Source organism: Sapajus apella, unplaced genomic scaffold (assembly GCF_009761245.1).
Source record: "Sapajus apella isolate SASKATOON/1434 unplaced genomic scaffold, GSC_monkey_1.0 scaffold8, whole genome shotgun sequence".
NCBI classification, from domain to species: Eukaryota; Metazoa; Chordata; class Mammalia; order Primates; family Cebidae; genus Sapajus; species Sapajus apella.
In genome coordinates this window covers 38,529,401-38,542,252 of record NW_022436948.1, presented here as the reverse complement: position 1 = coordinate 38,542,252, position 12,852 = coordinate 38,529,401, and the positions used below count along the sequence as shown (strand labels likewise).

The 12,852-nt window shown below is 31.5% G+C and overlaps 1 protein-coding gene across 5 annotated transcripts in view; it reads right to left on the bottom strand.

The window, feature by feature from the left end:
* CADM2 (cell adhesion molecule 2) overlaps nucleotides 1-12,852 on the bottom strand; it is a 1,064,920-nt gene that overhangs the window by 121,836 nt on the left and 930,232 nt on the right. For all 5 annotated transcript variants that reach the window (XM_032276649.1, XM_032276647.1, XM_032276648.1 and 2 more), the window contains one exon: nucleotides 12,258-12,428. In XM_032276649.1, coding sequence (XP_032132540.1) covers nucleotides 12,258-12,428 — 171 coding nt within the window. The remainder of the gene's footprint in view (nucleotides 1-12,257; nucleotides 12,429-12,852) is intronic.

Here is a 12,852-nt window from a genome sequence, read left to right as displayed (position 1 = left end):
GATTACAGGAGTGAGCCACCGCTCCTGGCCTATCTTAAACATACTACAATGAGTTTATGTTTTCTAGTCTCTCTTAGACTACAATAGCAATTGATGTTGTTCATACTATGTTCTGTTAAATTCTTCAAAATTAACTTTCTCCATCTGGTTAAATTAGCACCCAGCTCAGGACATGGACACTACATGATGTACAAATTGTATACACTCTTATCTCTCTCACATCTTTTTCCTCATTTACAGATAAAAACATTCTTTTAAAATATGCTATCTCGTTTATAAAAATAGGCTTTTCTTATTCACAAACTCTTCTCATCCACAAAAAATATAAAAAATATCTCCCCTCAGCAAATTTGTTCTAAGGGAAATTTAAAAATTTTAAAGTGTCTAACAGATGAAAGATTTGTGAATCTTAGCCTTATTGCAATATTATTGCATAAGGTTTCCAAACTAAATTTATGTAACGCTCATAAAGATCTCTTGGTACTTAAAATTAACACTAAAGAAAACTATGCATCAACTCACCATTGTGAAGCCACTTTTGGTTTATTTTTAAAAAGTGGTTTTTATCTTAGGGTTATTTAATCCCCTAACTATATCTGAAAATGTCTGAAGACATTTTTGGTTGTTACAATGGAAGGGAGAGGAACGGAGAATAGCAATTAACATCTAATGAGTAGAGGACAGAAGTGCTTGTAGACATCCCACAGTGCACAGGACAGGCCCCTCAGCAGCCCCCCAACAAAAACCAGAATTTTCTGGCCCAAAATGTCAGTAATATTTTTATCTAAAGTATTTACATTTATTTTATTTATTATCTATTTTTTGTCTATTTATCTGTCTATCTCTGCCTTTTTTGTTACAGCAGATTGGAAACTACTAGAGAACTGTGAAGCTGTGAGCACTGATATGGGTTGCTTATGTTGTCTCACATCATGGCTCACTCCTGAAAGGAAGTAAATGCTTAGTACTCTGGGCAAGACCATTATGACACTCTCCTGAAATGAAAAGCTGTAAATCAGACTCAATCTGCATCTCAAGTTCTACCACTTAATAGTGGCACTGGGCTTCATATACCAAGTGGTAATAGTCCTCTTTCAGTTCCAGCCATATCTGATACTCATTTTTTTCCTGGGTACAATTGTGTTTTTCTAAGATATTTAGTTTATTTTTCCCATTTGTAATTTTGTAGTAAAATTCTCACTTTTCATTTAACTCACATTTCTTAATGCTGAAAATTATCAGCATTCTTCAAGGATGTGTTAAATTTTTTTCAATTCTAGTGACTGCTTTAGTGGCAATCATTCATGTATTTAAAAAATATTTATAAATCACCATGCATACAAGGCATAATACCATGATTATACAAGTGTTATACATCTGCAAAAAAAGCAACCCACAGGAAGATAGTCTTAATAAATAAGATAAATCATATATAGTTCAAAATGATGCAAAACTCAACATTGCAGGCATCATAGTACTTGAATGATGTATTCTGGGAGTTCTCAGAGGGATAGATTCTACATATTTGTCAGAAGCAAAGTAGATTACCTAGAAAAGTGGTATTTAAAATAATTCAGGGAAAACACAGTATTCGATCTGGTAGAATTTTTCTAGAGGCAAAGAAAAGAAGGGATTTAAGGCAAAGGAAAAATGAACAAAGCGTTGTATTAAAAATGTTGGCTATATATGAGTCATCTAGAAATAATGTAAAGCATAGAGTGGATTATTTGGAAAAATGTAATTGAGAGCAGCATTATAGGGGGTTGGTTGCATTTTCAAAGCCTTGAATGTCAAGCTGAAGAGTTTGGATATTATATTAGAATTAATAAGAAATTATCTCAGGTTAAGAACCAATATTTAAGAAGACATGTTTGGCAGTGTGTAAAACTGAATGTATCTGGCAGAGGAGTAGAAGTAATGTGTCTCTATCATAAAGCTGGGCCACAAGGAAGACCTAAAAGAAAAGCAAAAGCAGCAGTAAAAGTATAGGTAATAAATGTATCACCACTTTTGTTCATTTTAATACATAATTTTTTTTTTTTTTTTGGACAGTATCTTACTTTGTCACCTAGGCTGGAGTGCAGTGGTGCCATCTCAGCTCACTGCAGCCTCAAACTCCTGGGCTCAAGTGATCTTTCCACTTCAGTGTCCAAAGTAGCTGGGACTACAGGAACATCCCACCACACATGGATAATTGTTTTGTATTTTTTATAGAGATGGGGTTTCTCCATGTTGGCCAAGCTGGTTTCAAACTCCTGAGCTCAAGTGATCCACCTGCCATGGCCTCCCAAAGTGCTAGCTATGATTACAGGTGTGAGCCATTGTGCTGACCCATACATTTTTATAACTGTTGACCCTATGGTGCATTTGATACAGTTCTAACTATGCTTAGGGAACATTTTATAATTTGTACTATTTCTTTATTAGTGATCATCCAAACATTTTTTTAATTTTAAAAATAGGTTTGAAAATCAGCTTACTTCCAATTATGATATGAAAACATTGAATCATCATATAAATCTAAGATATAGTATAAAATTAATGGCACTATATTTCTTATGAGAAATCTTGCTAATTCAGTATACTAGGTGTTACTTTACCACTAACTCATCAATTATCCCCAACTATGATAAAAAAATAATATAATAAGAAAATGGATATATACAATTATGTAAGAGTGAAAATAAAGTAACAACTAGTCACATGTGGCCATTTAAATTTAAATGTAATTCAATTATGATTAAGTAAACTTTAAATTGCATTTCCTTAGTCACAATACTCACACTTCAATTGCTAGTAGCCACATATAGCTGATTATTGGCTACTATCTGGACATAGAGAAAATTTCTATTATCACAGAAAGTTCTATTGAACAATGTTGGGGTAGAAGGTTTATGCAACTGATAGAAAATCATCACTGTTATCTAATACCTATGTGCTTATACCATTGCCCGGGTTTTGGATTTTTTTAAATACATATTTAAAAGAACTATAGAAACAAAAACACCATATTATAGTTCTGTTTGCTACTGTGTAGGTTTTTGCTTTCATGATATCAGCTAAGAACTCAGAATTTTTCATTTTCTGCCTATAACGGCAAGAGAAGAAAATTAATAAAGACATCTCAAATGATTAGAAAAATTTGAAGATAAATATAAAAATACTGGAGCTCAAGCCCCTTAAAATGACAGTAAAACAAGTTTTGACTTGTGATACTCTAACTAAATTATATCAAGCTCAAAAATTGATGATTTGGAACACTTTCTAATATAAGGAAGGACTCCATCCCACAATATTGCAAACATATGGTTTTGCTAAAAGGAAAATATGACAATGTTCTTTTACCTTTTATGATTTTTCAACATAAGAATTCACTTTACATAGTCCATAAATGGAAACATGTTGAAAGTATTTGGTGATGATGAAATTCTAAGAATATACTTTAGTTTTATTTTAATTGCTCTTTATAAATCTAAAAATGAAAATGTTTTGCAACGATGGAATAAAGATGTGTTATTCTTCTGGGTAGCATTATGAGCAATCGAAGTTCTTTTAAAGCATTGCGTTCCGACAATGCTAGTGAAAGAAGAACCAAAAAGCAACGATAAGATAGGACACATTAGAGATGTATTTTGAAGCTGGACTCATTATTTACCAGATGGGTGTATTTCAGGATCATGCATGACAATTATTGCTCAGTTTTGCTATACGTATCATTAAAGCCAGAGAAATATGCAAAAAAAAATGTTTTTTTTTTGTTTAAATGTTGTATTAAAAGTTCTAATAAAAATTTTCACTCTTTTCACTCTCCTTTTATCATTACATCTGTACATCATTCAAAAAATGACTTAGAATATAAAACAAAGAAAAGTTTGGCCCACATCACAAGTAATGGCTATTTTGTGTCCTGATGCATTGAGAATTAACAAAGTTTAATATATTGATTAATCATGTTTTAAAATGTGATAAAAATTGTAACAATTTATAATTATAAATTAACACATATAACGTAATCACAATATAGAAGAAGAAGAAAGGAAAGAAGGAGAATGTAGGAGAAAGAAGAAGAAATAAGACAGAAAAGAAAGAAGAAGGAGGAGAAGGAAGAGGAAGAAGAAGAAGAGGAGTGTGCAGCAGCTGCAGAATCATCTGAGGATTGACACTACCTAACTTCAAGACACAGTATAAAACTACAGCACTCAAAACAGTAAGGTATTGGTGAAAAGGAGACGTATAGAACAATGGAACAAAATAGACAGCTCAGAAAGAGACCCAAGCAAATATAATCAATTATATAAAGGAGCAAATACAATTCAATGGAGAGGGGATTGTCTTTTCAACAAGTGGTTCTAGAACAACAGGACATTCACATACAAAAACACGATTCTAAACACAGATCTTACACCTTTCAAAAACTAATTCAAATTAATCATAGATCTAAGTATAAAACACAAAAGTATAAAACTTCTACAAAATAACATAAGCGCAAATCTCAGTGACCTTGGATTCGATGATGACTTTTTAGATACAACATTAAAAGCACAATTCATGAAAAAGGTAATTTGGACTTAATTAAAACTAAACATATTTACTCTGCACAAGACACCGTTAAAAGAATGAAAAGACAAGCCACATACTATTAAAATGTATCAAAGATGTATCTAATAAAGAACTGGTATCCAAAATACACAAATAAGTTTAAAAATGCATCAATAAGAAAACAAATAACTGAATTTAAAAATTAGCAAAAGATCTAAACTTTTTCTAGGAATATCTTTGAATATTCCAAAGATACACAGCAATAAAATAAACATATATAAAAGTAATATCATATATCAATAGGAATTATAAATTAAAATAACAACGAGCTATTACTACACACCTATTAGAGAGACTAACATTCAAAATACTGACTCATCAAACACTGGCCAGAATGGAGCAGCAGAAACTCTCCTTTATTGCTGATTGTAATGCAAAATGGTTCAGCCACTTTGAAAGTCAGTTTTTACTTTCAAAAGCTAAATATGGTCTTGCCATGCAATTGTGCAATCAAGATATCTGTACTTATCCAAATGAGTCTGCACAAAAACCTATGCATGATGTTCCTGGCAGTTGTATTCATAATTACCAGAACTTGGAAGAAGCCAAGATATTGTTCAATAGATAAGTTCTAGTACAACCATATAATTGCATATTATTGAGCAATAAAAAGAAATGAGTTATGAAGCCATGAAAAGATGAGTTGGAACCTTAAAGGCATATTGCTAACTGAAAGACGCCAGTCCAAAGAGATTACATAGTACAAAATTCTGATTATATGCCATTCTAGAAAAGGCAAAACTATAGTCAGTAAAAAGATCACTAGTTACAGGTCTTGTGGGAGAGGTAAAGTGAGATAAAGCAGTGGAGCACAAGAGATTTTTTTGGGGCTGTGGAATGAAATTGTATGATGTAACAGTAGATACATTACATTATACACAGGTCAAAACCCATAGAACTGTAAAATGCAGAGTGAACACCACAGAGTGAACCCTAATGTAAAGGATGGACTTTCCTTAACAATAATCTATCAATATTAGTTCATCAGCTATAACAAATGTACCACAACAATGCAAGATGCTAATAATATGAGAAACCATAAGGTGAGTGGGGAGAGGGTGTATACGGGAACTCTGTACTTTCCGCTCAACTATTTGGTAAACCCAAAACTGCCCTTAAAAATAAAGTGTATCATTTAAAAAACGCCAGATTATTAGTCCCAGACGGTAAATAGCAATGACAATCTTTCCGAATATATCAAGAACCAATCCAGTGAAGTCTAATACATTGATTTGTTAGAGTCATTTTCTAAACTATACATTTTTCTCATTTAAATTGTGTGTGTGTGTGTGTGTGTGTGTGTGTGTGTGTGTGTTTGTATGTCTGTGTTTATGGTTTAATCAGAAAGTAGTACTACAAAAATTACAAAATATTGCACATGAAATATCTAGTTATTTTTAACAATAAAAAATACCTGTAACTATCTTTTAAAAATAGAGTAAGTTATTAAATTGAAAACTTAAAATAGTAGGTATTAACGTGATGTGTATGGCATTTTTACTTGTCACAGTCATTTATGTCTCATTTTTTATCCAGTTTTTATTTTCTATTAGACTAACTGAAAAATTATTTAAAAGATTCACTGGCATCTGTACTATACATACATTCTATAATTCTGGTGTTATGTTTTACTGCCTCTTTATGGAATTAATTTATGTTTTTAAAATAATTTTAAAACTTCCAAAAGTTTTCATACTTGATTATAAGCTTAATTAGAAAAAATCATTTGAGAGTATGTTATGTTAAATTTATATATATGTGTGTGTGTATATATATATATTTAATTTGGAATTTCCATTCACAAATATAATACCCTCCTCAATGAGTTTTAATAACACACACACAAATTTTTATACACTAGTAATAATATAAATACAGCACAATAACAACATTTTGAAACCTTGCCTTTAGAAAACTTAAAATATTCAATTACTTTTAATATTTGACATACACAGGGCTGGATTAAATATTCCTATTCTTTATAAAAGAAAAAAAATGTTTGCCTCATGAGCAAAATATGCCAGTAATAAATACTGTTGGCAATATTATACATAAATCTTTCTTCTCTGAAATAAATTAAAATTTGTTAGGATCTCAAATAGTGGTTACACACTAGGCTATCTTTATTGACATAATAAAATGCATCTCTAATTAAACAGCACAGATAACCTTATGATGCTACCATATATACCACTTCATTAGCTTTTTGAAATATCTTAGGTTCAATTAAAATTCTTCTAAGACATTTCCAGGCATAAATGTGGCATTTGTTAGTCAAAAGAACACTTTAGTTCTAAAAAATGTAACCTAAATACAGTTTTCATTTCACCTTTCCTGTTTCCTTTTATATGTTATGCCCTTGTACTATATATAATTTGTGGTAGACAAGATAATTAGATAATTAGCATTTCACAAATGAGATACCAGATGAGTGAGGTATTTTATTTTGAATGCTCCTTGGAACATTTGCCTTCCTATTTAATAAGCCAATATAGTCTGAAACATTTAATGTATAATACATAGAACAGTAGTGAAAGTAAAGTGAATATAACTAAGACAGTGCAATTTAAAATAAACTAAACTGGGCTATAGAAATGTACAGGTTTGTGTAGGGTAGATTGCACAGACGAGAACTTTATCATTTTTTGTAAGTGAAAATGGACAACAGTCAAGAATACATGGAATAAAGAATCTCTGCCGAAGCCTGAGAATAAAAAGAAGATATAAATAGCTGAATTACAAAACTTTAAACCCATCTGTATTGAACATTTTCTACTATATTCAGAATTTTATTTTAATTGATTTTATTGGTTTGGAACAAAAAGAAGAACCGATCAAGAATATTCGTTGGTCCAGAAAAATAGCAAAAAAGTACAGTGAAGAATTTAGTTTCTATGGGCACAAAGTAATTATCTTTAAAAGAGTGCAAGGCAAGGAAGGAATCTCTTTATAACTACTTCGAAACATTTTAAAAATGTAAGATGTTAAGAGAAAAACGGATTAACTTTATTCGTCATTTGCATGGTAACTAGAATAGAAATATAATCATCAAGAAGGTAAAGGTCAGGACCATCAATTGACCATTTAACCCCTTGAAAAGATATCATTTTAGTAACAAATGGACCCATACATTTTTCTGCTATTTTAAATGTACATGATATATTTCTTACTTTCATTCATTATTAACCCAATTAATTTCATTTAAGCATAATTTTATTCAGCTTATTTTCATCTCTTCTTTCCTCCCTTCCTTCAGCCAACCATTTCTTCCCTTCCTTGTTGCTCAGATTGAATTTATTTGGGTGGACATGCAGGATCTCCTCTACAAGCTAGTTTAACTAGTTATTGTTTTAAACATTAATAACCTTGATATGTAAATAGCCACTCATTTTTATAAGCAAAGCCCTGTACTGTTAAAATAAATACTAAACAAGCATTAATGATAGCATAATATTTCATGATTGGATGAATTATATATATATAATGTACTTTACTATACCCACATTTTAAAAACTTGAACTCATTTCTCTATATTTTCAGTTCTGGGTTACAGTATTAAAATGCTTTTTCAGGGAAAAAGCACAAAGCACAATAGTCCAAAAAATTTTATTTTTCTGTCTCTTGCACTTTTCATTTTCATTGTTTATTTCTAATGTAATTTTTGCCCATGATACATATAGATAATGAATATTCTGTTATTTTCTTTTTCTGTGTTTTATGTAGAGTACTTACTATGAGTGCAGATACATTATTTCTACTGAGAATTAAATAAAATCTGACTCATACCATTTATTCTTCTGAAAATTAACTCACAAGTAAAAAGTTATTTTACAAAGAAATCTGTGTAAAAATGAAAGGACATGAATTTTCATTGATTAATTTTTAAAAATGGCTTTGCCCACTGCTCAGTTGTGAAGTTTACTCTTCCCTATTACGTAAAAACTGCAGGTATTTGTGATTAATTCTGAAAGTTCTGGTTTGCATTTTCTTAAGTTTCAGTTTTAAAAGAACTCTCTTTCATCATACTGGCAGTATTTAAATATATGATTAATATTTTATTTTAAAAAGTGCTGCTCTGATATATTTTACAGGCTAAATTCATATGCATTCTATATCAAGGTTACAGACTTAACACACTTAACCCCTAGAAATATAATTCCTCCTACTATACTTTTTGGTAATACCTCTTGGCATTGTAAGTTTAACTTTAATTTTCTTATTGCTCATCAAACTTAGCTTTCTACAATATCATCAGAGTTTTGTTTTAAATGTAGTTATAGCTGTTTCCATTATTATAGGAATATGTATTTACTCTTTTGACTTGCCACTGAAAACAATATCATCTCTGTGGATCTGAAATGCTAAATATTCCTTCATTTGGGTCAGTCTTTTAGGTTATTCATCACAAGACTATTGTCAAACAACGGAGAAATACTAAACTTATGCTCCACAAATCCTAGATTAACCCATCTTCTTCCTTTCCAAGCCTGAGCTCTACTTCCCCCTTCTCATTCATGGAAACTTCCATATCATCTAGATTGTACATGTGCATCTATGTGCAGCCATGATCTGCTGTCTCTGGAAACACCCATTGAGATGCTGTTATCATTATTCTAAGATGTTTATGAAGACCACACCAATTTTCTCAATTTGCACTAATTTTGATGCTGACTATTGCTCAATGTCTCCTTTCTACCCTCTACTCATTTAATCTCCAGGGAATGTTCTGCATGCTTAAAGAAACGTTTAGCATTATCATCAGTTAGTTTTAATTAACTTCACATACTTGAATGATGGTATGCTAGATGCTAGGAAAATAATTTAAATAGATCTGGTTTCTGCCTTCTAGCCATTTACAAATTAAACCATGATAGAATGAGATGCTATTTTTAATTGGCTAGCCATGAAAAGTATAACATTTTTAATGTAAAAGTTTCTTTAAAAATTAGGTAATTCAATTGCCTTCCTCCATGAAGTTTGACTTATTCATGCATACTGAAATATGGTTAATAGCTAAAATGCTCAAGGATTCTATAATACTTCCATTTTGGATTTCCAAAGTAGTGAAAATGACCTTGGCAACTGACATATAGCCTAAAATATTCTCACCAAACAATTTTCCAAAGTGCACAGAGTAATTAAATAAAGGTAGTTTGTGATTGTAGGGTGGAATAAGGCAAAGACAAGTTCATCTTATGACCAGGTGTGAAACAAGACAGAGACCAGGACACTCAATGATCACAAAACACAGCTTAATTAATTATGGTATCTTTATATAGCCAATCTACAATATTCCCATTTTTTAGCTAAAGTTACTCATACACCCATCACTGACATGCCCCTAATCCTGAGAACACACAATCCAGAGCCTTTTTAGAATACCCAGCATAAGCCCAAATCCTATAACAAGTCTATTCTAACTCTTTCTTACCTATACTCGGAGCATCATCTGGTATGTTTTCTCCTTTGTCACAGCAACTTAAATAAATCTAGTTTTGCTTGACTCTTGCTGGATTTCTGATGATCTGTGACTGGCAGTGGCCTTCAATCGTTCTTATGATTTATTTGTATTGCTTTATTTCATTATATATTGGAATTTATAGTTAAGCAGTCAACTATTATATTAAATTTAGTTTTACTTTGCTTCGTATGTAAATATTAAAGAGTTTAAATTAAAATGCTATTGATCCAGGTCCTGTAAAAATATTGTTACACAATTTTTCATATTTTGAGAGACCCATTGATGAAAGAAAAATACAGAAAGGAAGGCAATTGACATTTATTCAGCCTATTAAATGACATGAACTTGAATTAAGCTGTCTCCTTACAGGAGTCAATTCTCTAGCTTATCATCGCATCCTCACAGAAATGGCCCCTCTAGTTTATAATCAAAGTTCAACCAGTTTCAGTAATTTTCCCAAGGCCAAAACACAAATAAATGTCAAACTTGAGAGGTAATCCCCTTTTGGGCTCTAAATATGCTTCTTTCTGAATTTGCTTCAAGGAGAATAGGAGGTAAATTACTAATGCTAACCTAATATAATTGAAATCACTTAAACATAATATTTTCAATAACTTCTAAACTAAGAATAATTAAAAATCCACGAGCATATTATATAGTCAACTTTATATCTTCCATATAAAAAGTAACCAAAAAAAATTCTAGTTCACCTGGCAATTCCCCAGTCTTTTATCCTAACAGAGTCTATTTTTCTCCTAGTCCACTCTACTCTGGTCTCACTGGCACCCTTGCTATTTCTAGAAATAAAAACCTTAAACATGCTCCTACCTCAGGGTTTTTGTATTTGCCCTTCCCTCTGCATTACACCCAAACACATCCTAGCTTTCCCTAATCTCCATTTCCCTCTCCTTACTGCCCTCCTCTGCTTTATTTTCCTTGCGTGGTACTTATCGATATGTAACATGTGACACATTGTATTTATTTATTTATTTATTTTGTCATCCCTACCTAGAATGGATTCTGTAGGAGAAATGAAGTTTGTTAGTGATAGTGGAGGTGATTATTTTGACCCTTGGAGGCAAACTCACTTAGTTTTGTTTGTGCTTGTTGGTTTGTTTGTTTGGTCATTGTTGTAACCCCAGTGCCGAAAACAATGTCTATTACATAGTAGCCACTAAAAAATTATTGTTGAAATAAATAAATGAAAACAAAATACAATGAAGCATATTGGAACAGTACTTAGAATTTTGCATTTTAATATTTAATATAATTGCACATCACTCACATATTCTAAGCTCAAGCTATAATTTTATCATAAATAGAAAGAGAAAACAAAATCTTCATTATCTGGAAAAATCAACCAAATACTGCAATTCAGAATATATTATCTCCTATCCTCTAATTTTTTACATTTCATTTTACATATTTCAATTCATTCACTTTCATTTTGATAGTATTTTTAATTGTCTACTAAAACCTTGCTAAGTACTAAAACTGCCATGATTACAAGTCTGCCATTTGCTAGTTGTGTGAGTCAGCCTCCATAATCTTCAGGATCCTTGTGTGTATCTTGTGACTAATGAGAGTAGCTACTCATCAGGCTATTATTAGTAAATGAGTACTCAGTGACACAATTCCAGCAAAGCATTTAGCACAGCCCCTGGTCTATTAGATACACAAAATTAATCTTCTTCTTAATAGTGAATAACGATGATAAAGAAAACATAATAAATATGCCCCTATATTTATACAACATTGTAAGCCACATAGAGGGTAAAACTAGTCTAATTTTAAAAACATAGCTGAGAAGCCATATTTGCATAGAATAAAGTTATTTTAATATAACACTGTTCATCAAGGCCCTCTCAGATTACCAATTCTCAGTGATTTTGCCTAAATTGCCACTGTTTTCTCCCCTACCCTTAGGTGCACACATACATCAAGCCACAATTTGGAACATAGTCAAGATTATTTAACTGGTACATTTCCCTCATTTTTCCTTATTGTCAAGAATAAATCTCACACAAGGGGTGTTTTCCTTTGAACCTAATTAATATTAGTGAGTGTAGTTTTACTTCATTTTGCTGTGGATTTTGCTGCACCTTCGCTATACCTTCAGGTAGTTTTGAAATGATTTTAGATGTAAATTAAGAGATCGGCTGCTGAGATAAAGGAGGGAGAAGTCGTGTTTACTTACAGTGTATTTCTAGCACCTGCATGGCAACTTGAGGGGTGGCATTGAGGGATTCATGATCTACTCTGCAGATTACCGCCACTCCATCATCACTCCGGTCCACTCGGAAGTCCAGTGTGCTACTGACAGTGAAAGTCTTGCGATTTGCATCCTCTTCTTTTAAATATTTTACATCTGAAAATAAAATACAAATTTTAAAATGTGATGTCTTTCAAAATAAAACAGATTTCATTTACTCAAGATAATGGAAACACCTTATCCCTATCTTTATCAATTTTTAACAAGTAAATATTTGTGATTTTTAACATTTAATCTATTTCAATTCAATCAAATAAAAACATAATTTTTTGTGTTTATAAAATAAAAATAAATTCTGAGGGTTAAATCCAGAAATACAATAAAAGGGTAGGGGACAGCAATTTTATTTCTTTGATTGCAGGCTTGCTTAGCTTATAATCGGGTACAAGATACTCTTACATACTCCATTAAAAATGTGTATGTCTTACAAAAGAAGTCTTTCTTTTCTGTTAGCTGTAAGTTTTACTAAAACATAATCTTAATTTTCTGAGCCACAAGCACAGTTGGGAAGGGCAAATTT